At 40.1% G+C, this 27722-nt stretch overlaps 2 protein-coding genes across 3 annotated transcripts in view; one reads left to right on the top strand and one right to left on the bottom strand.

Moving 5' to 3' along the window:
- CDK7 (cyclin dependent kinase 7) overlaps positions 1-2807 on the top strand; it is a 38954-nt gene extending 36147 nt beyond the window's left edge. The window contains exon 12 of the mRNA XM_013062487.2: positions 2575-2807. Coding sequence (XP_012917941.1) covers positions 2575-2588 — 14 coding nt within the window. The 3' untranslated portion in view covers positions 2589-2807. The remainder of the gene's footprint in view (positions 1-2574) is intronic.
- Positions 272-27254, bottom strand: CCDC125 (coiled-coil domain containing 125). Of its 2 annotated transcripts, XM_004764505.3 has the most exons (12): positions 26437-27252; positions 19636-19984; positions 16184-16242; positions 14350-14436; positions 13085-13162; positions 12301-12386; positions 11457-11539; positions 9554-9669; positions 8673-8780; positions 7199-7373; positions 2803-2933; positions 272-1754 (listed from the first exon to the last, which is right to left on the bottom strand). In XM_004764505.3, the coding sequence occupies exons 1-12, from the start codon at positions 26953-26955 to the stop codon at positions 1446-1448; spliced, it is 2100 nt and encodes a 699-aa protein (XP_004764562.1). In that variant the 5' UTR covers positions 26956-27252; the 3' UTR covers positions 272-1445. The 2 variants fall into 2 exon arrangements, with proteins under 2 accessions (XP_004764562.1, XP_004764564.1); XM_004764507.3 differs by lacking the exon at positions 8673-8780 and having other exon boundaries at positions 26437-27254.
- Positions 27255-27722: the final 468 nt, after the last annotated feature.

Here is a 27722-nt window from a genome sequence, read left to right as displayed (position 1 = left end):
TAGTTATCGACATTGTATGAAAGGATCTGTTTCACCTCATCATTTCTAGCACTCAAATAATCTTTGTGATCTTTGTTACTTTGGTATCTCATTCTAATTTACATTTTTTAAGTTTCTACTGTGGTTGAATAGTTCCTTACATTGGCTAACCATATATAATCCCTTTTGTAAACTGTTGATTTAGATTCTTTGCTGTTGGAGTGCTCCAAATTTTATCAATTTATATGAATTTGCATTTTATATACGTATACATGTATTTTACACACGCACATTTAAAAAGAACCTTTTTATTTGATTTTTTTTCTTACACTTCCAATTTTGGTATTGGTGAACAGTTCCTTTTCTTACCTTTTATTTCATATTAAATCATTACATGTATTAAATCTGTGTATGGTCTTTATCCTGTTCCATTGATCTGCTTGTACCACATTGTTGTAAATAAGGTAGCTTTATATTACTATCAGGACAATGCACTTTTAATGTCTAGTAACAGTTCCTCATCATTACTCCTTTTTTCAAAATTTATTTGCCAAGTTTTTATCTTTTATTAATATTTATTAATTCCAACTAAATGGTGTTGCTTTAATACAACAATAAATGGCTTATACTTTCTGCTGTTACCTTATTTTACCCTGTTGTTACCTCATCTACTTAAGTAGTATTTAACATAGCCAAGCCACGTATGTATCTTTTTTGCTAGAGATCGTAATCAGGTAAGCTTTATTAAAACTTCTGATAAGGTAATATATTTCCTTTGACATAACTGTGATGTTATTAATATAGCAACATTCCCAAGAAGTATTAAAGATCTTTCCTATATAACACTTATAGAAAAGAAAAAAATTAAATGGCTTAAATTCAGCATCAAAACCAAGAAGTTAAATCAGAATGGTGTGAATGCCACACCAACAAAAAAAGAAGCTATAAAGGTAACTAACAATGTTTTGAATATACACTGCCGAAGTCCCACCATAATAACTTTTTAATTGAAGTTAAGGAGATTACTAAACTTTCTGTGGCACATGAAAAATCCTGAAAAAAATACAATAAAACAAGATACATGTATTTTAAAAATTAACATTCAGTTATTCCTAGACATTGTTACTTCTTAGAGGATTAATTTATATTGTTACTTAAGCCAAAGATCCCTGTAGTCAATCTAAGTAGTTAAATAGCTTTATTTTTCTCAAAAATCACTTTTCTGTTGTTTTTAAGATGTTGGCAAATACTGGAAATTTCATAAGGTATAGTAATGTAATTTATAAAATATGTCAGCACAATACTAGTATCTTGTAGAAAATGTTTTGAGTATTTAAGCTGCTTTCTAAAACTTAGAAAGATCCAGAAAATATATGACTTCCGAAGATGAAGCAACATTTGTACAGTCTTTTTTTAAAGTCTCTTGATAGAAACAGCTCTTGGTTCTGATTTCACCTGGTTTATTCTCAAAACATAATATTTGATGGCAAAGAATAAGATCTTTTGAGAGTTCTTGTGCAGTTTTGATCTCTGTGAAGGTGTTGGATTGAACAAATGCAGCCCGCAGAATTTAAAATTTGAACACTTGAATATACAGGATCATGCAGTTTAGGGAATTCTGAAGATTTCCGCCAGTGGTTTTTTAATGGAAAATTGTCTTTCACAGGACTTTTTCCCTTACTCTTATTTGAGGTGGTGTCTTTCTCTTCCAGTGCCCGAGCAAGCATGTAACTAACTTTTCTTTGATGAGCCAGAGCTTCTTCTTTATCATTCAACTGCACATACAAAAATTAAAATTATACTAGTTAGGGGTGCCTGGGTGGCTCAGTCACTTAAGCATCAGAGTCTTGGTTTCAGCTTGGGTCACGATCTCAGGGTCATGAGATCTACCCGAGCCCCCCATTCAGGGTTCATCGTGCTTACTGGGGAGTCTGCTGGAGATTCTCTCTCCCTCTGCCCCTCCCCAAACTTGTACACATGCTCTCTCTCTCAAATAAATAAATCTTTTTTTTAAAGATTAAATACAAATATACCCATTAGTCAGTAAACCACAGAATATAGAGCTATAGTCAGAAGAATTTTTCTCAAAATGTTTTATCTTCAGTTAGTGTAAATAATTAGGTATCTACTGATTCCCAAATAATATACTACACATTACTGAGGAATTTTTTTTAAAGTAAGAACAGAAAGCAGCATTCCTTCTGCTGAAGCTTTTGTAGATCATCTGAAGAAAGAGAGGGGAAAACATATATATGGTGTGTGTATATATGTGTGTATAATATTAACATGTACTTTCCTCTGCAAGAGAATATTGAAGTTATATATGTGAAATTGTTTTTATACATTTACATGAGAATAAATAACTTGAACACCTCTATAGATAAGTATGTTCCTATAGCATGAATCTTCTAGTTTAGTCATCTATGAAATGGGGATAATAGGACTGATTTTCAGGGCTGTAGTGATGATTAAAGGATATTATGTGAGAAAGTTGCCTTGTACACCTTTAAAATTCCTGAATGGCATGGATTGTATGCATATGTGCAGATGACAGAGGTGCCTGCAGTTAATTACAGGGGAGCCCCCTCTTTTCAGAGGTGAAGCTATAAACTTGTACAGGAAGAACATGAATGGGAGAAGTGGGAAGAGCATGCAGGGAATTTAAGATGAAGATCAAAACTGGAGGATGGTACATCAGCTGGGAAAAGGGCATAAAAGGCAAGTACAGTGTTAAAGAATTACATTTTTTAAAAAGCTGAATTAATAGGAAGGAGAAAGATTCTTAGGCACAACCTGTAACAAAAGAAAAGCAAAGATACTAACCAACTCTGTTAGCATCTTACAGACTTCCTGAGGGTTATTCTGGTCCTGGGTCTTCTTAGAATTGTTTTCTGAAGGGAGCATCTGCAGCAGTTTCTGCCCTAAGGTCTTCTTATTTCCTTGTGATGGTAATCCTAAAATTGAACATGCAAATCCAACTGAGACATAAAAAGACACTCAACTAATATAGTTCCAGGAATAGAGGTAAGTATGAACCAGGGATAATTCATTTGTAAATCAGTCAAGAGGTGGTTCTCTTCAGGAGGACTCTAGTGAGTCAGGCATCACAGTGTACTGGGAAGGGAACACAGACTTTAGAGCCAGGATGCAAACAAATGGAGATTGAGAGGCCACAGTCTAATGACCCAGAGTAATGCCTTCCCTGCTTGCCACTCCCGTCTTATTGTACTGCTGCTCCTCCAGACAGCATGCAGTCCACATTAACAGCAGCCTTCCAGAGGAGGCAGCAATCCAGTTTTGTATGTAAAATTTCCCAGTGTTAAATATCAGCCACTTACCCCTGTTATTTGAGGACACTGTGCACACTCAACAAAACGTGGCCTCTGAACCATGCAGATTCTGTTTTAGAGCAGAAAGACCTGGACTTGAACCCTCCTTTAACCACTTTCTAAATGACCTTGGACAAGGTCTCTGAGCTTTGTTTCCTCACTTGTAGAATAATAGTACCTATGCCTCAGAATTTGCTGTGCCATTAAATAATAGAGCAGAGGGGAATGCTGGGAGAAGGGAGTGGGCAGTTAGTGTTTAATGGGTAAAGTTTCTGTTTGGGAGGATGAAAAGATAAAAGATAAAAGTTGGTTGTGATGGCTATAAAACAATGTGAATGTAGTTAATACCATTTAAAAATGGTTAAAATGGTAGAATTTTATGTATGTATTTTATCACAATTTAAAAAATAACAGCACAGGGGCACCTGGGTGGCTTAGTGGGTTAAGCCGCTGCCTTCGGCTCAGGTCATGATCTCAGGGTCCTGGGATCGAGTCCCCCTTTGGGCTCTCTGCTCAGCGGGGAGCCTGCTTCCCTTCCTCTCTCTGCCTGCCTTTCTGCCTGCTTGTGATCTCTGTCTGTCAAATAAATAAATTTAAAAAGAAAAAATAACAGCACAGTTGTGAAACTAGCCCAGGTACAGACAGAATGTTTTAAAGTCTGTATCCTGAAATCTGTACACTGATGGTGTTCTTCATAGAAAGGATGCAGTTTTATAACATGGTACAAAAATTACAGATTTACACAAAGAAAACATCAAGAATGCCTTTGGAATGCTCTGCAAGTGATCTAATGGAAAACAGAAAACAGATAAGAGACACTTCCCTTGGGGCGCCTGGGTGGCTCAGTGGGTTAAAGCCTCTGCTTCGGCTCAGGTCATGATCCCAGAGTCCTGAGATCGAGCCCCACATCAGGCTGTCTGCTCAGCAGGGAACCTGTTTCCCTTCCTTTCTCTGCCTGCCTTTCTGTCTACTTGTGATCTCTGTCTGTCAAATAAATAAATAATTAAAAAAAAAAAAAAAAGGAGACACTTCCCTTTACACCTAATCCTGATAAACCACAGTGACTGGAGCTCACTCATGTCCTCTTCCTCCAGCAACTGGGGCAAAAGGAGAAAAGCCAGACAAGCTGATGTGCTCATCAGCTGTGATGAGTGGATGAATCTCTATTTACAGTCTTAAAAAAAGAAATATGCGTATAACCTCTCTCTCAGAACTCATCTAAGCTGCATATCAATGACAAAAGTTGATGCCTCTTAACGTGTTGACCACACACAAGAAAATGATCTGTGATAGTCATCCTGTACCTTTTGGATTATTGAAAAACATGAATAAAATCAGTCTTATCACTGAAAAACTGACAGAGCGGGCGCCTGGGTGGCTCAGTGGGTTAAGCCACTGCCTTCGGCTCAGGTCATGATCTCAGGGTCCTGGGATGGAGTCCCACATCGGGCTCTCTGCTCAGCAGGGAGCCTGCTTCCTCCTCTCTCTCTGCCTGCCTCTCTGCCTACTTGTGATCTCTGTCTTGTCAAATAAATAAATAAAATCTTTAAAAAAAAAAAAACTGACAGAGCTACTGACACATGTATGGACTTATAAAGGCCTTTCTGGGATGAACCAATTATTTTAAATTCTGCTTCCAGTCTCTTCAGGGTCTTAATGGAAAACATCAGGAGCTATACCTATCAAATTATATTTTTTATAGAAAAGTTCTTGAGGTTCCTATTAGCTAAGAAAGGCAGAAGCTCTGGAATATGAAAGAATATATATACTCAAGTACTGAATGTATATGAATCTACCTCTTAGAAAAAAAAAACAGCTTTTTCTACCTATCACTAACTACCCTTGTGGCCAACTTGCATGCACACTTCGGGGGGTCTTCTATGCCAGGTGACGGAATGTGGCAGGCTTTGTAAGATTAACCATGCTTTCCCTTCATTTTCTTTCTCCCCTAACTTTCCTCCTTACCTTCCATCAAAACAAGCAGTTAAAATTAGATTTCCAAAAGGATTTACCTCCACTTTGCATCACAAAACACCAAGGCTGTCCTCAAAGACAGTACCTTTGAAATTTTAACAGTCCAGTTGCTATCAAGAGACTAATTTAGAAGAGGTGCCTGAAGATCACCTATACATTTGATGGCCTTGACAGATACTCAAGACTTTCCATTGATTCCTAAAAGCCTAAGTATATGGACTATATTTGCTTATTTTTCTGGCAGAATCACCTCCCTTGAGCCTGACTTAAACATTATATTAGCCAGCTCAGTGATTTCTTTTGTAAGTCTCAAATCAAAAAATGCTTAGAAACTAATTTCAGGACAGTGTGGAATGCCTCTTTAAGAATGAATGTTGAGAAATATGTTTTCCTGTGTTGCTCTGACTTCTCCCCGATGAAAAGTCTAAATATGTAACTCTTAATGATCTGCTTCTGTCTACTTTAATATTTGTTTATTGCTTCTATTTTTATTACTCCTGTAAGCTTAGCACTTTACCATTTCAGCAAAGAGACAGGTGAAGTTTAGTTAATGAAGCTAAAATATCACATTAAGTGTTGCTATTAGGAATATATACTATTGAAAAAAATTTAAAACACAATAGGTTATTACTAAAAGTTTTATTTTTAATATTATAAGATTCTTATTACCCAAATTCATCTGAAAATGAGAGAAACTGGAATTAGGATTATGGATTTTGACATAATAAAAATATTTAGAAATATAGTCATCTCATGATTTTAATATTAAATTATAAACTTCAGGGGCGCCTGGGTGGCTCAGTGGGTTAAAGCCTCTGCCTTCGGCTTGGGTCATGATCTCAGGGTCCTGGGATCAAGCCCCACATCGGGTTCTCTGCTCAGTGGGGAGCCTGCTTCCTCCTCTCTCTCTACCTGCCTCTCTGCCTACTTGTGATCTGTCAAATAAATAAATAAAATCTTTATAAATAAATAAATAATAAACTTCACTGTAATCTCCCTTGACTAATAAAAGATTTCAAATAGGAATTTAATTGGAATTTTAAATTAAAGCGCTAGGAGTTGCACTGAATAATTCTGATAAAAACATACATACTTAGAGAAACTAAGATTTCTAAAAAAGTAATAGCTAATTGGATTATATTGGGTGATATACTTCAACTGTAATTTTATTCTTTAATGCCATTTGCATATACTTTGTTTCCTCTAGTACAGCAGTACTAAAAACAGCCATGAACTTTGCTAGGTTTGTGAACCAAAACCTAACCTTCTGTTTCATTTTTATTAGTATTTCCAACTTAATATCTCTTTAGAATCACACATTTCAACAAAGTTTAATTAGATACATTTAATGTTGGGTTTTAGTATTTTCATTATTACTTCCTAGGCAATTTCCCTTTAATCAACTGGCACTTTTACAAAGTTTTCCCACAAAACATGGTCTTGTTTATTTTTTTTTTTTTAAGATTTTATTTATTTATTTGACAGAGAGATTACAAGTAGGCAGAGAGGCAGGCAGAGAGAGAGAGGAGGAAGCAGGCTCCCTGCTGAGCAGAGAGCCCGATGCGGGACTCGATCCCAGGACCCTGAGATCATGACCTGAGCCGAAGGCAGCGGCTTAACCCACTGAGCCACCCAGGCGCCCCAAACATGGTCTTGTTTAAATGAGACAGATGATTAGTGAAAAAAAAAGAGAGAGATTGTTATTTTAAGATTTCAGTGATCCTATTACCTCCTCTGCATATGTAATATCCAGTCTCCCCATTCTTCCGCAGGTACTAAATACTATAATAAATCACAACTATTTTGTGGTATTTCAATTATATTATTCATTGCATTAACTGTGCTTAATCAACTTTGATTATAACCAGAAACAACTAAAATTACACTTCATTATTGCCTTTATAATTCATATTTACCATCCTCTTTAAGGTGCTTCCAATTTATCCATTTTGTTCCTTTTTTATACATTTTATCCATTTGTGTCAATCTCAGTGCCTGGTCATTTTTCCTCATTAATTGTTGTTCAAATGCAATTCTGAATGCATCTGCCATTATATAAGCTTCTTCTTTACTCTTCTGCAAAAGCCCCAGCTAGTTTTGAAAAAAAGTTTGAGAGGTGTTAGAGGCGAAACATAACAATTCTTGTCTGAATGCTGAATCAGATTAGCAAATGTAGTCTCCCTGCCTAGCATGAGTCTAGTGTCTGATCTAGTCCATCTGCTTAAACTAATTAGTACTTGCTAATTCCCCTCTATAGTAGCTGCCCTCTCTGAATTAAATTACCAGAAGTTTTCCTCGTGGTGCCTGACCATTCCTTGTTAATCCATTTCTTGGACCTCACCGTATTACCCTAGACAGCCCTGTGTGTGTCCTGCCCAAAGAGTAAGAAAGGAGGATGCCAAAGGCTGAATCTCAGTACTGCCTTCATCTTTTACATTCCCGCCGTAGCTGACCCTGACTCTGATGTGTAATCGTATACTTTTGTTAATGAATTATTTATGTTTGGGCGCCTGGGTGGCTCAGTGGGTTAAGCCGCTGCCTTCGGCTCAGGTCATGATCTCAGGGTCCTGGGATCGAGTCCCGCATCGGGCTCTCTGCTCAGCAGGGAGCCTGCTTCCTCCTCTCTCTCTCTCTGCCTGCCTCTCTGCCTACTTGTGATCTCTCTCTGTCAAATAAATAAATAAAATCTTTAAAAAAAAAAAAAAGAATTATTTATGTTTAACTGTTATTTTTCCTATATCTGAAGACTTAAAATTCCATACTTCAATAAAGGTAAAATATGTTTAAAATTATGGTCCATGTTCTGTATTTGTTATTAAAACTAATAATAATGGCAAATGTCCTTTGATTAAATGCTAAGGCACCTGCATGGCACTATGCTAAACATTAAATGTCTGCTTCCTCTATATCATTGCAGAGCCAGTAACTAGTTATTACTCTCTATTTAACATATATTAAACCCACACACCTAGAAAATTCTAGAGCTAAGACTCAAACTTAGGTCTGGCTGGTACAAAGGTTCCTTCCACTGTATCTTGCTACTTTTCTAATGAGCTTCATGTTTATCTCCCCATTTATCAGAGTTATGGATCCTAGTGATTTTAAGTAAGAGTGTGTAGTATAGTAATTTTTAGGGCCATTTATAGAGAAAAGAAATATAAATTTAGTACAGATTAGTCAAACAACTTCATGCTGACACCAAATCAAGCCAAATACTATTTGTATTTTAGAACCATGTAAATAGAATCTAGTTTATAAGTTAATTCTATCACATAAAACTAAGAATAAGTTCCATAGCCAATGACTACTAAAATGAAGCTAATTATTGCAGATTTCTTCCTTTATTCTATTACAGGAGAAAACCAATTTAGTGTTTTGATAATACAATACCTCCTGTTTGAGCTTAAGAAGCATTTTGCGAGCAGATGCTGCCATTTTGGCACAGGCACAGGGACTCCCTCCAGGGCCATGGCAAAGGCAGGCTCCAAGGACAGCAAGCTTTAAATCCAAAAGCATTACTCCCATTACTAAGTGTCATACTGCCTAGCTGCACACACAAACATAAGGGCGCACACACACATGCACATTTCTATTCAAGCATCTAATTCAAAGAACCTGGAAAGAAAAAAATAGAAGCAAGCTGAGACAAGGATTTCAGGATCCAAGTGAAAATTACAAATGAGGAAACAATGTTATTACTTGGAACAAAACAAAGGAATTCTACCTTGCTTCTTTTCCTTCTCTAAAACCTTTAAGTGGGTATCAGTTTTCTATAGTTCTATATCCCTGGCAGCAACCTGAACTAATGAAGAAAGTATTAACACCCACCATGTGTTATTTCTTGTGACTGAGCTTGGTCCTACTGCCCAGCTTCTACCCTTACCAGTTCCCATCAGGGAGAGGTGTGTGCTCAGAAATGATGAAATGACTTAAAATATGCCAGGAGAATAATCATCCTTCCACTTCTAAAAAATACCTGTCATTATGTAATGTGAGACACAGCTAACACAGCTTCTGCTAAAACTATAAAAATAAAAACTAAAAGGGGCAGGAGGTAGCCAACACATCTTCTAGTGTCTAAGAAAATAATGGATGGACATGCCTGGTGCTAGGAAGTCTACAGAACTCCCCTGGGGAACCCCATGAGCCTCTCTTCCCCCACTCTCAAATTACTAAGGATAGTGCTATTCTAGAATGTGGAGCAGCTGGTGATGGAGAAAAGGAAAGTAGAAAATTTCCCTCTTGTTCAACTTTCCAACCTGTTTACCCACCTCAAGACCTGAAACCTCTGTAAAACCACTTTTATCGTGGCACACGTTTTCCAGAGCCACCATCTGCTGTTTGACATCAAGCATGGCGAGGGCCTCCAAATACTGTTGATGTAAAACTAGGAAGGGCCAAGGAAGAGTGTTAGTTATGAAATTTAACTCCAGCCTCACCTAATTGAGTTATACCAACATCATACACTCCCTTTAAAAAAATTTTTTTTCCATACACTTACTCCTTGCAAGCAATGCATATACACAGACATTGCCTACTACATCTGGCCCCATCCAGGAAAAAATTATCAAGTGAGATAATACATAGGTAACACTAGATTAAATATTATTATTTTTAAAGTTGAAGTATCTTAATTTTGCCACCAGAGTCTGGTCTTCATTTGCTCAAAGAAAAATTTGCAAGATTTTCAAAGAACATAGAAATGCAACTTATTTGCACTTGCTGGATAGTTAAGATAATCAGATGATGTACCACCTACACAAACTCTATCGGACTTCTGTTAGTTTTCACAAGAGGCTCTCAACCAAACATTTAGAACTAGAAGCATCCTGCTCTCTACTGAGGAGGAAATAGTAACTTTCCCTCTCTTATTGCAGGGTGAGATGGTAGAGGGGGAGAGGATGTGGCTATGGGCAACTTCTTTCCTGAACTAACCTAACAAGGAGAAATCTACCACAGTTCACTTACTGAACAACAGAAAGTGCCCCTCACAGGCTCATGACCTGATTTAGAACTTTGTCCCTTTCAAGCCACTAATTTAAAAGTTCCTACAAAAAAGGAAGAACCAAAAAAAAAGGGAAGAATCGACATTTCTTAAAATTTTACAAAAAGTTAATGCCATCTTTTTTTTTTTTTAAGATTTTATTTATTTATTTGACAGACAGAGATCACAAGTAGGCAGAGAGGCAGGCAGAGAGAGAGGAGGAAGCAGGCTCTCTGCTGAGCAGAGAGCCCAATGCGGGGCTCGATCCCAGGACCCTGAGATCATGACCTGAGCCGAAGGCAGAGGCTTAACCCACTGAGCCACCCAGGTGCCCCAATGCCATCTTAATATTCTTAAGACACCTTACTATTCTCTTATAAGCTTTTGTCATAAAGTGGCTCATCACATATAATGGGCGTATATGTATAAGCATACATGTAAAAAATTTCATGTTTTTAATGGGTCATATTGAAAAATTAAGAATATTAATTTTAGCAATAAAGTCACAGAAGATATTTTTGAGAGAAAATGTTGAATTACAGAGTTACATATGTTTCCTACTAATGTTCCAATAAAACATACACTTACGAAGTTTCTTCAACATTAGGTGCTCTACAATTTTGTTTTACACTGAATATAAAAACTATAGGATAAAGGGGGAATGGGGAAAAATCCTTAGTGGATATAGGGTTTTATTTTGGAGTGACGAAAGTCTTTTGGAACTAGATGGTTGCAAACATTGTGGGTGTTAATGAATTATGTACTTTTGAATGGTTAGGTTAATTTTGTTAATTGAATTTCACCTAAGAATTTCTTTTTAATTGCACACACCCTAAAAGATGCGTATCTATCATCCTTAAAGTATATTACTTCAAAATAATAGCACCGTGTCTATCAGTATGTATGTTCTTAACGTAGAACACTCTATTTAAAAATTATCTTCTGGGGCGTCTGGGTGGCTCAGTGGGTTAAAGCCTCTGCCTTTGGCTCAGGTCATGATCCCAGGGTCCTGGGATTGAGCCCCGCATCAGGCTCTCTGCTCGCCAGGGAGCCTGCTTCCCTTCCTCTCTCTCTGCCTAATGGTGATCTCTGTCTGTCAAATAAATAAAATCTTTTTTTAAAAAATAAATAAAAATGATCTTCTAACATAATATTTTTAAAGAATCATCAAACTATCACTCTTCACTTACGTGCATTTTCTGACTTGAGCATTTTAATTTCTTCTGTTTTTACATTCAAAGTTTCTTGGAGGACTGCATTTTCACAGTTTAGCCTAGGAAAAAAGTACCCTCCATATAACTAAAATATTAACATTTCATGACTGAATAAGATTTTTATCTCATAATTAGAACACAAAAACCCAAATAAATTTTTTTTTACTTCAAAACAGTCTAGAACATATATGAGTCACAAAACAAAAACAATTTAAAAGAGTGTGGAAAGATTTTGAACATACTCAATTCTTCTGTATATTTAGCTGAGAAAGCATCAGAAGTATCTCAAGTTAAAAAATAAAATAATAAAAGTTGTGGGGGGGCCTAGCTGGCTCAGTGGGTTAAGTGTCTGCCTGACACTTGATTTCAACTCAGGTCATGCTCAAGTTGTGAGATCAAACCCCAGGTCAGGCTCCACGCTGGGCATAAGCCTCCTTAAGATTCTCTCTCCCCCTCTCCCTTTAATTAGTTAATTAATTATTAAAGTAAAAAATAGAGAAGCAGGGGCGCCTGGGTGGCTTGGTCAGGTAAGCATATGCCTTTCAAGTCATCTCAGGGTCCTGGGACTGAGCCCCAAGTGGGGCTCTACACTTAGTGGGGAGTTGGCTTTTCCCTCTATCCCTCACATACACACTCTCTCAAGTAAATAAATAAATCTAAAAAAAAAAAAAAAATGGGGCACCCAGACTCTTGATCTCAGGGTCATGAGTTCAAGCCCCATGTTGGGAGTAGAGATTACTCAAATTAATAAATATTAAAAATAAAAAATATATAGATAAATTATATACAAAGAAAAACTATAAAATAAGAATATACAAACCTGTCATATTTTTGGGTCCATGATTCCTCTATATTTTTAAATCTATTCTGATCAAATTCTTTTTCCCACTGCAAAGCATTTATTTCCTATGGAAAGAAAATAGCACTTTTCATGGAAAATTACTACAAGTAAATCACTCAGGACATTGTGAATAGCTGAAATAAATCGTTAATTACTTAAAAGGAATAGGTTAAAGAGAAACTAATTATTCACAAAGAGTCTGTGACATTTGTAAACACCTATAACATGCCTTTTAGCACTCAAGAAAAACTTTGCCAAACCTTCCTGTAAGAAATAGCTTCAAATTTTGCTGCTCAGAACCTGCATTCCTCGTTGTCCCCATTCCCAACCCATACAGACCCACAAGCGAGACACATGCTTTGAAGTTTGAGCCCAGGACACTGTCACTAAGGGCGACTACAACAGGCATAGGAACAAGACTTTCCAAGATGACTCCTGACTACTGTTTTAGTGACCATGAGATGGTCAGAAAGAGGCAGGCTCTGCTGGGCAAGCAGAGAAAGAAAAAAGGAAAAAGAAGAAAAATAGGAAGTGTCAACTTGGCACTAACTTAAAATGAGATAAAAGAAATCTTAATTTTTGCCTGTGTAACAATATGTTTTGGACTGTGAGCCCCAAAAGGGAAGGGTCTGTATAAAATAGAAGCACAACTAAAAGAGGGTGAGCACAAATGACACAGCCATTGATATAGTGATTTTTTTAAAGGAAATTCTATTTGAAAGCTCCATGGACTAAACAAGTCTATACTAAAAATGGCAAATACCTTCTCTAAGGATCTCTTTTGTTCCATAGTTTTTTGAAGCATCATTTGGTTGTGACTTGTGGCTTTGCCAAATATTGCCTAAGAAGAATAAGAATCATATCAGTACAAATTAAGTTTCTCATTACTCCTATATACAGAGTAAGGTTCACAATAGACCACCAGAGAATTTCCATAGAGACCACCTTTTATGGAGAATTTGATAGTTCACATGTCAAAAGATCTTCATTTGATTCTCCTGATGCATCTGGGAATAAATGAATGAACTTTCCACACAAAGATTGGTACATGAACAAATAAAGCAGTGTTATTCATTCATTCATTCGACAGAGAGAGACACAGTGACACACAAGCAGGGGGAGTGGGAGAGGGAAAAGCAGACTTCCTGCAGAGCAGGGACCCCGATGTGGGGCTCGATCCCAGGACCCTGGGATCATGACCTAAGCCGAAGGCAGATACTTAAAGACTGAGCCAAGCAGTGTTATTCTTAAGAGCCCAAAAGAGGAAACAGTGTGTGCCCATCAAATGGTGAATGGATAAACAAATATGGCTTATCCATACAATAGAGTATTAGGCAATAAAAAGGAAGGAAGTACTGACACATGCCACACCATGCATGTTAATTCAAAGAATTAATTAATTTTAAAACATGTTAATTCAAAGAATCCAGACACATATTCTAGCATTCCATTTATATGAAATAGAAAAGACAAATCCAAAAGACAGTAAGGAGATGAGTTGTCTAGGGTGGGGGATGGGAATGGGGAGTAACTGCTAATGGGTTAGAACTTCCTTTTGGGGAATAATGAAAATATTCTAAAATTAGATCATGGTGATGGTTATACAACTCTAAGGTCAGCAAAAATAATCAGTGTACTGAAAACAAATGAAATCCAGAACATAGAAAATTTTACCTCAACAAAACTGTTTTAACAATCTCCACCTCAAAAACAAAAACAAAAACAAACAAAAAAAAAAACACCTATATTAAGCACTGATGCTTTTATTTTAAAAGATAAAACCAGGGGTGCCTGTGTGGTTCAGTGGGCTAAAGCCTCTGCCTTTGACTCGGGTCATGATCTCAGGGTCCTGGCAGGGAGCATGCTACCTCCTCTCTCTCTCTGCCTGCCTCTCTGCCTACTTGTGATCTCTGTCAAATAAATAAATAAATAAAATCTTCTAAATAAATAAATAAATAATAAAAGATAAAACCATGCTACCTATGGTAGGAATGTGTAAGTGACCATAATTATAAAATAACTTCTTACCATGCTTTGAAGAATTTTCAGTGCTTCCTCTTTACCTTCAAGTTGCCTTTGAGATGCCTCAAGTTCTGTTTTTAAAAGTTCTACCTCCTAAGGAGAGAAGTAAAATTAGTCTACGTATCTCTAAGATATGCAACTCCCCAAATGATCACTTTGGATAGTTTACAACACTCTGATACACAGCACTTTGAATCTAAGCATTCTGACCTTACAAAAGAGGCTAGAAATTCCTCCAGGTTTCCTAAGTGGCCCAGGCAGGCTTTATTTTTTTATTTTTATTTTTTTTTAAGATTTTATTTACTTATTTGTCAGAGAGAGAGAGAGTGAGAGCAAGCACAGGCAGACAGAGTGGAAGGCAGAGGCAGAGGGAGAAGCAGGCTCCCTGCGGAGCAAGGAGCCCGATGTGGGACTCGATCCCAGGATGCTGGGATCATGACCTGAGCCAAAGGCAGCTGATTAACCAACTGAGCCACCCAGGCGTCCCCCAGGCAGGCTTTAGACTGAAACTCTCACCATCAGGTACCTGTTGTAAAAGCCCAGACCTTTTGCTTTTACCCTTCTAGACCACACAGCGAATAATCTGAAAATAATCTTTAGAGCACCTAAAATAAGCACATGATCATCCACAAGCTATAGTACCTATCATCAGCTGAATTATGTCCCTCCCAAATAAAGATATGTCCAAATCCAAACTCCTGCTACTAAGAATGTGATCTTATTTGGAGAGAGGGTCTTTGCAGATGTAATCAGATTAAGATGAGGTCATACTGGGTTAGAGTAGGCCTCAATCCAATGACTGCTGTCCTAACACAAGGGAAGTTTGGGCACAGACACAAAGGGGAGAAGGCCATGTGACAACAGAGGCAAAGACTGAGTGACAGAGCTATAAACCAAGGAAGGAGGAGACTGTCAGGGGTAACCTCCAGAGGAAGAGAATCTTTAATCTTAAATTTCAAGATTTAATCTTTAAATCCTTTAAAGAAGGATTCTCTTCTAGACCTTCCAGAGGGAACATGGTCAACTGACATCTTGATTTCAGATTTCTAGCCTCCAGAACTGAGAGAGAATACATCTCTGTATTTTGTAAGTCATCTGTTTGTGGTGCTTTGCTACAGCAGCCTTGGAAGACAAATCCCGTAGCTTGGTAGCTTTCCCCAGAAGAGTAAGAAATACACGTTACACGGGCTTCCTGTTTCCCAAAAGATAGGGACCCCACGGAGATACTCCTACTCCTAGCAGTGCCTGGGAAACCTGCTGGTCTGACTTCCAAGAGGTTAAATGAGTTTATGTCAGGCCACACACACAGTTAAGACAGATGGATGGAAGTTTGTTACTCTTTTCTCCAGGAGCAGATTAGAGAAGCTGTGCTTTCACTGCTGGGGTGTGTGTGGGGGTGGTGAGGCAAGCTGGAGGGCATGTTTATGTAAATATAGCTTTCTTGAGAGAAGAGGAAGATAAGAAAGGAGGCCAGTTGAAAGTTACTAGCCTCGGGGCACCTGGGTGGCTCAGAGGTTAAAGCCTCTGCCTTCGGCTCAGGTCATGATCCCAGGGTCCTGGGATCGAGCCCCATGTTGGGCTCTCTTCTCAGCAGGGAGCCTGCTTCCTCCTCTCTCTCTACCTGCCTCTCTGCCTACTGTGATCTCTGTCTGTCAAATAAATAAATAAAATCTTAAAAAAAAAAAAAAGAAAAAAAAAAAGAAAGTTACTAGCCTCACACTGTGGCTCGCTGAGAATATCTGGAAAGCCAGCGTGATTTTCCAGACACTCGTAGTATTACTTAAAATATCAGTGGGCTTTTTGTTCACATGAGAATTTTTATATTAGCCAGAATACTTACCTCTAAAGTAGCCTGAAGACGTTGCTTTAATTCTACATTTGACAATTCCAAATTAGAATCTATTAGGAAAACAAAACAAAACAAATACTTTTTAGATTTTTTAGAAGATTTTATTTATTTAGGGGGGCACAAGTAGAGGGAAAAGCAGGAGAGGGAGAAGCAGGCTCCCTGCTGAGCAGAGAGCACACCTGGGGCTCAATCCCAGGACCCTGGATCATGACCCTAGCCAAAGGCAGATGCTTAACGACTAAGCCACCCAGGAGCCCCAACAAATACTTTTTTAACTAGTTAATACAGGACATCTGTTCACAAAATATCAAATACAATCTTTTGTCAAGATGAAAGAATTGTAATAAACCAAATAACGATAAAAATAGGTAGCTTAATTAAGGGGCACTGGGATCAAGCCCCATATCAGGCTCCCTGCTTAGCGGGGCATCTGCCTCTCCCCACTCCTTCTCCCTGCCTGCCATTCCCCCTGCTTGTGCTCTCTCTCACTATCTCTCTCCATGTCAAATAAATAAAATCTTAAATTAAAAAAAAAAAAAGGTAGCTTTAAACATTGCACAAATGAAAAAATACATACTTTTGAATTAAAAATACTCTTTAAAAAGAGACTCTCTAATAAAACTGTTGTTAATGAATTGGTTAATTAATAGATGCCAAACTATTTAAAAACATGAATGTTGGGGGGGCACCTGCGTAGCTCAGAGGGTTAAAGCCCCTGCCTTTGGCTTGGGTCATGATCTCAGGGTCCTGGGATCAAGCCCCGCATCAGGCTCTCTGCTCAGCTCTCCCCCCCACCCCCCACCCACCTGCCTCTCTGCCTACTTGTGATCTCTGTCTGTCAAATAAATAAATAAAATCTTTTAAAAAAAAAACAAAACATGAATGTTGGTGAGTGAAATAAATTTTGGTGTTTGGCTTAAGTCTGATCAATGTAGTGATATGAATATCTAAGAAATAACCTGTTTAATTTCTTTCTAAGGAGAATGACCAGAAGTCTCCCATAACTTCAGTTATTCTCTCTTTAACGTGATCAATTGAGACATTAAACTGAGCTTCCCAGGAGCTTCATTTTCATTGTGGTCTCACTGGTAATAGAAAAACATGAAAGTGGTAAATTACAAGCAAGAAGATTAAGAAGTAAGAGGAAGAAAAGGTTTTTTAGAAAGAGTATTTTGAGGGACATTAAAAACTTCTCAAAACAATTTCTTTTTTTTTTTTTAAAGATTTTTTTATTTATTTACTTGACAGAGAGAGATCACAAGTAGGCAGAGAGGCAGGCAGAGAGAGAGAGGAGGAAGCAGGCTCCCTGCCGAGCAGAGAGCCCGATGCGGAACTCGATCCCAGGACCCTGAGATCATGACCTGAGCCAAAGGCAGCGGCTTAACCCACTGAGCCACCCAGGCACCCTCAAAACAATTTCTTCTTTGCTGTTCTGAACTTTCAATATGACAGTATCAGAAGCAAAAACTAAATCTTGTTCTTACTCTGATGGCACAAGGCCCCAAGCAGAAACAAGTGATATTGGGTTGGCAGTGACAAGTCCTGTTGTAGTAATACTTGTGGTAGACAGAAAAACGGCCCTAAAATGGCCCTAAAAGATGACCACATCTTAATCCCCAGAACCTGTGAATACAGGGCAAAAGGGACTTTGTTGGTATGATTAAATTAAGGACTAAGAGATTATCCTGGATTAGCCAAAGGATCCCATTGTACTCACCAGGGTCCTTATAAATGAAAGAGGGAGGCAGGAAAGTCAGTGTCAGGGTGAAACAGCATGAGAAAGACTTTACCAGCCATTGCTGGCTTTGAAGATGGAGAAGGTGGCCACAGGGCAAGGAATGCAGGTGGGCTCTAGAAGCTGGAAAAGGCACAGGAATGGATTCTCCCTTAGAGTCTCCAGAAGGAACACAACCCTGCCAACATCTTGACTTTAGCCCAGTAAAACCTATTTTGGATTTCTGACCTGCAGAACTGTAAGATAATAAGCTATTGTTTTCTTAAGGCATTAGATCTGTGATAATTTGGAAATTACCTATTAGCGATTAAGAAACCAATACAATATCCTTATGGAGGATCAGGCTAACTTGAGATAAAAGTCCATTGCCCAACAAGACAGGAGCTCATACTTTTATATCTTGTTTATATCCCAGTCGTTTCCTCATGTTCTTACAAAGGCATCTTAGCATCACATGCGATTTTCAACATCTTGCTTGCAAAATAGAACCCAACCTCTCTGCATGATAAGGAATTGAAAGAAAAATATATAAATAATCCCATCCTAATTTCAAGAGGGATTATGAAAGATGGTGGCTAAGATCCTCAGCTGCAGTCTGTTTTCTGTAAATCTAGAAACCATGTTTCTTAAATTATTCTCATGTTGTCCTACTTTGTGTTCATTCCACATGGGTGGGGTAAGTTTTACTACATGGATTACAGAAGATTCAGCCAGACAAAAGCTGTGCCACCAGGCAGATAAGTCACCCCTGGGTTCCCAATTGTTCTGGAGTTGTAACATTCTATCACGACAAGATTCTGAATTTTATTTTTTCCTTGATATATGGCATAATTTATTTTTTGTTCTGATAAGATTAATCTTTTGAGCCAGCACCTGGCTGGCTCAGACGATGGAGCGGGCAACTATTGATCCCTGGGTTGCACTACCCAATGTTGAGTGTAGAGGTTGCTTTTAAAAAATATTAATTTTTAAGGGAAGAATTTCATGACTTTCCTAAAATAACCAGAAACATATATATTTTGCCTGGAACATGCCTTCCCCAGATAAGTTCCAGGCTTGGACATCATTTCATTCTGGTGCTCAAGAGCCACCTCCTTAGATGGGTGGTAAGGCCTGACCCTTGCCTGGAAGAGCATATGCCAGCCCTTCCAAATACTCACAGTTGTCTATGGCCCTGAATGTGCCCGATCTTGTCTGATCTCGTAAGCTAAGCAGGTTGGGCCTGGTTAGTACTTGGATGGGAGATCACTGTCCCTGTGCTTTCTACTGCCTCGAGTGACATAGCTGTTGACTGGTAGAGTAATTTTTTCTCTTCTCTACTAGAATGTGAACTTCATGACATGGAGACTATTCACTAATGTTCCCAGAGCCTAGAACAGCCCCTGGCATCTAAGAGGTACCTCATAAATACTTGAATTTAAAAAAAAAAAAAGGATGAAGCATACCACTAAATCACACACACACAAAGGCAAGGTAGGTAATCACTGATATCACTAACGTATCTGTATTAAAGCAGAATACTCCCTTTGTACAATCCTTGAAAATAGAAACGTGGGTTACTTTTGTAATATCACCAATCCCAAGAGACAAATAAAGATGAATTTCCAGAATCCACTATAGTGACCTACTGTCTGGTGTTGGAAGAGTGAAAGCACTGATAAAATTCACAGCAGAGAAGGAGAAAGGAGAGGGCACTAGACACTCTTACCGCTGCTACTTTGTCGTCTGTAGTGTGAAGTTCTGTAGTCCTCTGGGTATGTATCTTGCAAGCTCTCATGCCTGGAGTACTGGAAAATGGCACCACTTCTTTCCTCCCCCTTTCCTGGAAATGGGGGCGGGCTAAAGTTCTTGCCATCAGATCTTTTTCTCGATGTTGACAGGTGTGAAACTTGGACTTCATAAATACTGCCAGGCCTTTTTCCGAGACCATACCCTAAGTCACCTTCTGCCATGTCATCATCTTCCGTTTCCCATGTCCGAACCTCCGCCTCACTCGGGGACCTCGCCACCCTGCTCATCAGCCAGATGCTGTATTCAACATCAGGAAAGCAGGTTATCTATGATTAAGAGAAAGAGTTTAAAAACCATCAGTATAATAAAGTTGAGTTTTAAGGGAGAAAAGTTTCTTTCTCCATTATACAGGAGTGACTATCCCAGCAAGGCATCAACACACAAACAGCCCTTGCAATCCTATTCATTTAACATTTAAGGACCTCTTAAGTAGGAAAAGATCCAACCTCTTATTTCAAAGATTGCAGGGAATGGTAAGGAAGCAGGACAATCTTTTTACTGAATCTAATAATCTCCTGATCAGGATAAAGCAGATCAGCCTCTGCCAAGAAAAGAGATGAAAGGGTATGGTTTTCACAAAGTCTAAGAGCTACATAGAATTCAGGGAGTGTCTGAAAAGTGGGACTTGCAGTGACTATAGAGACCACCTGCCTCTGTCCCTTCACAGGGCTTCATGCCCTTTAGGCGCTTGGTGTTCTTAGAGTCTCTCCTCTAGCTCTACTTGGTTCATCCTCTGTTTCTATGAAGACACAGTTCACCTGGGATGATCTTCCCCAGGCAGCTGCTCAACTGGTTCTTCACCTCCTTTGTGTCTTTCCTTCAGTGGCACCTCCATGACCGACATGGGGTCTAAAAGTGCAAACCCCTCCCCATCCCACTTCTTTGCTTTATTTTTGCCGGGAAGCACTTAGGACCTTCTAACATACGCCTCCCTATTTTATTCATTTTCCCAATCACACCACTGAAAGGGGGAAGGCAGTATAAAGGTGGGGTCTAGGAAAGTAGGAGTTGCTTCTGCCCTGCCTATGATGCCTCTCAAAAGGTAGGGCAACCTGAAACTTCTCCTCTGCTGAAGCCCAGACCTGCTCTGGATGGCTCTAAGTGGAAAGTAAGCTCTTTAAGAAGAGAAAATTTTGTCTTTCTGGCTCATCCCTGCGTTCCCAATGCCTAAGACAGTATCTGGGACATAATCGGTACTCAAGAAATACTTCTTAAATAAGTGAAAGAAGGAACGAATAAATGCATTGAAATATTCTCCTGCACAGCAGAAAAACAGTCACCTCAGCAAGGCTCTGCATACTGTGGAGCTAAGTGCCTGCCATTCTTCCCAGAGGAAAGATTCCAGATAAAAATGCTTTATTGGGGTGCCTGGGTGGCTCAGTCTTTAAGCGTCTGCCTTCGGCTCAGGTCATGATCCCAGAGTCTTGGGATCAAGCCCCTCATTGGGCTGCCTGCTCAGCGGGAATCCTGCTTCTCTCTGTCCCAGTCCCCCTGCTTGTGTCCCCTCTCTCTTTGTGTCTCTCTCCATCAAATAAATAAATAAAATCTTTTTTTTTTTTTTAAAGATTTTATTTACTTATTTGACAGGCAGAGATCACAAGTAGGCAGAGAGGCAGGCAGAGAGAGGAGAGGAAGCAGGCTCCCCGCGGAGCAGAGAGCCCGATGTGGGGCTCGATCCTGGAACACTGAGATCATGACCTGAGTCGAAGGCAGAGGCTTTAACCCACTGAGCCACCCAGGCGCCCCAATAAATAAAATCTTTAAGAAAAAAATGCCTTACAGTGCCCACCACTAAGCCCTCCCTGAGGGAAGACCACTGACCACTGGAGGTACCTACCCCAGGGCCTGGAGAGCACCTTAACTGCTCAGCCTTGTTCCTCTTGCACAGAGTACAGCTGAGAAGGACTTTCACCATCAGGGATTTCAAAACCTCTATTGTGATGTACTTGTTTAGAAACATCTCCTTTTCTCAAGACTCATTAAAAAAATAAATAAATACATCTGACATCCTCTCTAAATATCCTGCTGTTTAAATAATTGCTTACCAGGACTTAAAAAAATAATTAAATCTGGGGCGCCTGGGTGGCTCAGTGGGTTAAAGCCTCTGCCTTCGGTTCGGGTCAGGAGCCCCCAGTCGGGCTCTCTGCTCTGCAGGGAGCCTGCTTTCTCCTCTCTCTCTCTGCCTGTCTCTCCGCCTACTTGTGATCTGTCAAATAAATAAATAATTTTAAAAAATAATTAAAGTCTTGCATTTTTTTAGTGAGATGTTTCTCTTATTCTTCCACTATTAAAACCACACATAGGGTGCTGGGTGGCCCAGTTGTTTTTTAAGCAAAAATAAATAAATAAATAAAAGGGACCTTTAACTGGATTGAGGAACAAGATGAGAATTGTGTTAACCCAGTTGTTTTTTAAGCAAAAATAAATAAATAAATAAAAGGGACCTTTAACTGGATTGAGGAACAAGATGAGAATTGTGTGGCCTCCTACCTAAGCAAATTACTAACCTAGATGCTTTAAATCAGCACCAGTTCTTTTTCAGTGATGTAATAATAGCACTTGTGGTTTATTTTCTGTGTACTAGGCACTACTTAAGTGTTTTACTTAGATTGTTCTATTTAATCTCACTTTGCAAGACAATACTGTTATTGTTTAAGAGAACTGAACTTGATTAGGCACAGAGTGGTTAAGTAACGTAGCTAACAAGAGATAGAACCAGATTCTGAATTCTGATCCCTAATGTCAGAGACACTGTGGCGCTCTTAGCCACTGCTTTCTGTCATTTCAAGAACCTGAATGAAATTAACATCAGAATAAACCACGTTCCTATCATTTATAACATCAAACAGAACTGAAAGTAAGTCATTTTTTACCCAAATTTTTACAAAATCATCTTGGCTCCTTTACAAGTTTATTTCCAAAATAAGTAAGTTTGTCTGTTTTGATTTGTCAAGATAGAAAATCCTTAAGGAGCTGTGTTTTTACCTCTATCACAAATTCCTATTTGTAAATGCAATCTCATACCTCTGTGTAAGGAGGGTGTGGTCAGGACTAGGCAGCTGGCAGTGGAGAAAATGGAATTGGTCAACACAAAGGACAAAAGTAGCAAGAGGAAAGAGTAAGCAATCGTGGGATTAGCGAAGAATATTTTTTAGTGTACCACATAAATTCAGGTATCTGTCTTTCTGCTGTTCACAGGTGAACATAAATGAACTTTCCCACAATCCAGTACTCCACCGTTTTAAAAAATGTAACTTTGGGAACTGCTGGCTGTGTACTCTCCCACTTATTATATACTAATATTCATATGTAATTCAGTTAAACTAAATTACTTTTAGAACAGATGCCTTCCGGGGTGCCTGGGTGGCTCAGTTGGTTAAGGGACTGTCTTTGGCTCAGGTCCTGATCCTGGAGTCCTGGGATGGAGTTGCACATCGAGCTCTCTGCTTGGCGGGGAGTCTGCTCCCTTTGACCTCTTCCCTCTCATGCTCTCTTTCTCTCTCATTCTCTCTCAAATAAATAAATATATATATTTTTTAAAAAGGGGGGTGGCACCTGGCTGGCTCAGTGGGTTAAAAGCCTCTGCCAGGGTCTTGGGATCCAGCCCCGCAGCGGGGAGCCTGCTTCCTCCTCTCTCTCTCTCTCTGCCTGCCTCTCTGCCTACTTGTGATCTCTGTCTGTCAAATAAATAAATAAAATCTTGAAAAAAAATAAATTTTAAAAAAGTACGGATGCCTTCTAAGAAAGGGAAAATGTTTGAAGTTACTAATGTTCCAGTCAGGCAGTTTTAAAAGGATTCAGTGTTGAAAACTAGGGAGGCAGCAGGGTATGTGACAGAGAAGGCCCTGACTCAGGAGGTCTGAGTTCAGATTTTATTCCACTACTTGCTGCTCTGTGATCTTGGGCAAGTCCTTTAACTTTTTGGAGCATGTTTTCCAGTCTCCAAAATGGGTTTTAAGTTTAACTACTTCATAGGGTTATTTGGGGTACCATTGATGCATTTGAAATCAATGTTCATTGACTTGGAATTTGGGTATCAGTTTCTTTGTTAAATGAGAGGATTGGATAAGCTGATTTTTTGGTTTGTTTTTTTTTTTTTTGTGCCGAAACCCGGGATTTTTTGGTTTTTTAAGGCTCCAAAATTCTGCTTCTATATCAGCATTTCCCAAAGTGTGCCCTGTAGAACACTAGTTATACAGATTATTAGGTGTTTCTAGGAATAAAAGGGTTCTTCTAGTTTTATTTTTCTATGTTAGTAAAAGCTATACATGACTTCCCCAAAATACACAGATAGTGACAGAACCAGAACTAGAAGCCATATCTCTGGCTCCTGGCCCAGTGTTCTGGTCACTTGGGAAAAGCCATATGATGAACAGAAGGCAATGAGCAATCTTCCTACATCTGCACTCAAACAACTCTCTGGAAAGTGATCACTGACCTCCTAATTGCTAAATTCAAGATCTAGGCTTGCCCCTCAGCCTCTCCCACCTGTGCATAAGCTGTGACACAACTCATCTCCCACGCCCTCATGTGCAGGCTCCCTGTTGATCTTAGCTCCTCAGCCTTATGGGAATGACTGCCTGCTCAGGCTCCTTTTCCTCTTTCTGTCCCTGCTGGGTACATTTGGCTTCCACCAGTAAACACAATTACATACACAATTCCAACTGGATGTCCTGCCCCAATTCAAAGACAGACGTTCAAAAAAGAAATCAGTGCCCTCCTACCCCACACTAGATCTCATCAAGTCCTCTATTTCTGCATATGTATCATTCAAGCTCCAAAACACCCAGATCCAAAACGTGGGTAGTTCTCTTTTCCTTGATCCCTTCAGTTACCAAGTCCTCTAGGCCTACAAAATCTCCCCAAACCATATCCTTCTTTGGATATTATCTTTGCAGCCCTAGCTGAATTTATTACCTCTCCTGGGCTAAACCAATAGTTCGCTAGTTGTTCTACTCCAAGCCATCCTATACACTGCTGCTCCAAGCACAGATCTAGTGATGGCCTTCTCTTACCCTAAGACGTTCCATGGCTCCCATGGCATATATAATTAAAGTAAGTGTCACCCTGTTACATATAATGAGACTTTAGTTTTTACTTCCCATTTCAGCTGTCACTGGTCCCTGGTCAGGCTCTGTGCTTCCATTATGATGGACTGCACCTACTGGGGCACCTGGGTGGATCAGTGGGTTAAGCCTCTGCCTTTGGCTTAGATCATGATCTCAGGGTCCTGGGATCAAGCCCTGAATTGGGCTCTCTGCTCAGCGGGGAGCCTGCTTCCCTCCCCCCACCCCACCCCCGCCTGCCTCCCTGAGTACTTGTGATCTCTGTCAAATAAAATCCTAAAAAAAAAAAAAAAAAAAGGATTGCACCTGCACCCAGGCCGCCTCTATGCAGTCACCTTCAAGCCTCTGCTGGTGCTCTTCACCACAGGAAGGCTTTCTCCTCTAAGTCCCCCTCTGTTCATGAGAGCCACTCCCTCCAGTAGCCCTCCTGATGCTCCTGACTCAGATGTGATTTCTCCTAGCGCTCTATTGTACCTTTTTATTTTTTATTTTTTTAAGATTTATTTAGAGCGAGTGAGTGGGAGGAGGAGCTGGGGGAGAGAATCTTCCAGCAGACTCCCACTGAGCCTGGAGCCCAATACAGGGCTCGATCTAATGATCCATGAGATCATGACCTTAACAGAAACCAATAGTCAGATGCCTAGCAGACTGAACCACTCAGGCATGCCATTTTTAAAAAGTTATTATTATTATTTTTTTAGTTTTTAAGTAATCTCTACACCCCACCTGGGGCTCAAACTCAGCACCCCAAGATGCAGAGTCACATGCTTTTCAGACTGAGGCAGCCAGGCATCTCTGCAATTTTAATAGTCCTTCCTGACATTTTTATTGCACATGCCCCTTCTGCAAGGAGTATCCAAAGACGTGATAGACGGAACTGAAAGAAAAAAGACTCCTGCCCAGAAAACCTGGACTAGAAGCATCCACACCCACTAGCCTGACAACTCCTGCCCTAGTAAACAGATTGGTCAAACAGACACCTAATTCCTGTCAGGCTCTGCAAAGAGGAACTATTGTGGGTCCACCCTGGTGAAAAATGGCTTGTTACATCCTGCTCTGGCATTTTGTTTTTCAACTTTTTGTGAAAATAATTTGAGATTTACATTACGTTGCAAAGACAGTGCAGAGATTTCCTGTATACCCTTTGCTGAGATTCCTCTGTTAATATTAGGGTACAATGATCAAAACTATAAGTTGATATTGATGCCATTAACTAAACCCCAAACTTTATGAGAATTTTCCCACTTCTACTGATGTCCTTTTTCTGTTGCAGGACGCTACACTGCATTTAATGCGCCGTAGTTTTAAGACTAATAGGAAAAGAAAAAAAAAAGACTAATAGGTAAAATAAAAGGAGGAGGGGGAAGCGGCAGAAACAGAATTTTTCAAATCTATTCCTTATTTTTTCTACGTGAGAAAACGCCATTAAACTAGCATTTAGGGGAAAAGCTGCCGATGTGCCAGCTTGTCCACAACCTGCCGAGTTTCCACGAACCCGCGCAGCGCGGGCCCGGGGTCTTCCCCCCCCATCCTTCCCCACCAGTCGGGCCTGGCCCCGCACCCCTGCAGCGTGCGCCGCTGGGACCGCACCCCGGACTCCGACTCCGCGCGCAGGACCCCCGCCGCCCTCGCACCCCACCCACCGCGCTCACCTGGCGCCGAGCGTCTACGCCGTGCGCGCCGCCGCCCTCCAGCCACGTGAGCGCGCGCCGCCCGGACCGGAAAGAGGGGCGAGGCCGCGGTGGCGCCCGGCGCAGACTGGGACGCTTCCGCGGCTCGCCGGGGCGTGCTCGCTCTCTGTCCGGCTGCCGGTCCCAAGATTTGCCCAGTACGAGTGACCGAACTAGAAACGGCAGTGCGAGACTTAGAAACAGAACCAGACGGCGTAAAACTGAGGTAGCTGAAACATGAAGTGCCCAGGGGTCCCGCAGGAGGAAGCTGGATCCGAGCTGAAGTTGAGCGGTGCAGGTGGACCAGGAAAGCAGGCTGTCGGCGCTGAGAAACGAGGAGGGCTTTGCAGGCCAGGCCTGCCGCTGGGGCAAAGGCGTGGCCGTGGGAAGGAACAAGAGGGGCCTTAGAGAGCTGCTGCTGGGAATGATTCCCGTGGATTTCTGGAGACGGGCCCCAGCCCCCTCCAGCCCCACCGGAACGCGCCACGTCAGTAGCTTCATTACCTGAGTGAAGTGATTTTGATAGTATTTCCTGATATCCGACGACCTTGAAGTAGCTGAAGGGACTTCATGGTGGTCCAGACACTTGGCGGGATTTAAAGATTCCTCTGGATTAAAACAAGCGCATGAACCTTTTCTTCACAGTAACAGACGTCTTTTATTCTTCCTCGTCTCCAGATCCACCCCACATTTCCCTTAACCACCCACTTCCCCAAGGAAACATATGGAAAAGCAGACATAAAACAAGATCAGTGTTGGGCTCCTGGGTGGCTCAGTGGGTTGAGCGTCTGCCTTTGGCTCAGGTCGTGATCCCAGTGCCTGCTGCTCCCTCTGCTTGTGCTCTCTCCCTCTCTCTCTCTCTCAGATAAATAAAGAAAACCTTAAAAAAACAAACAAAAAAAAAAAACCAAGATCAATGCTATTTGCATGGTAGATGCTTGGGGGACTTAAGATTATCTTAAGGAAAAAAAAAAGATTCTCTTAAGAGACTAATATATTTACAACTTTAAAGTCAGTTTGCTTACTACCTAGTGTATTCAATAGCTTTGCAAACCAAAAATAGTTTTTCTTAAAACTTTGACCTATTTTAAATAGCCTTCTTTACCCTAAAAATATTTCAAAATTTTATCCCTAGAAAAACTTTAACTCTTTTTTTTTTTTTATTGTATTTATTTATTTGACAGACACAATGAGAGAGGGTACACAAATAGGGGGAGTGGGAGAGGGAGAAGCAGACATCCTGCCAAACCTGATGCAGGGCTTGATCC

Source organism: Mustela putorius, unplaced genomic scaffold (assembly GCF_011764305.1).
Source record: "Mustela putorius furo isolate JIRA1106 unplaced genomic scaffold, ASM1176430v1.1 tig00000145_pilon_pilon_pilon, whole genome shotgun sequence".
NCBI classification, from domain to species: Eukaryota; Metazoa; Chordata; class Mammalia; order Carnivora; family Mustelidae; genus Mustela; species Mustela putorius.
Note: the sequence above shows the minus strand (reverse complement) of the source record. Positions and strands in the feature narration are given on the sequence as shown.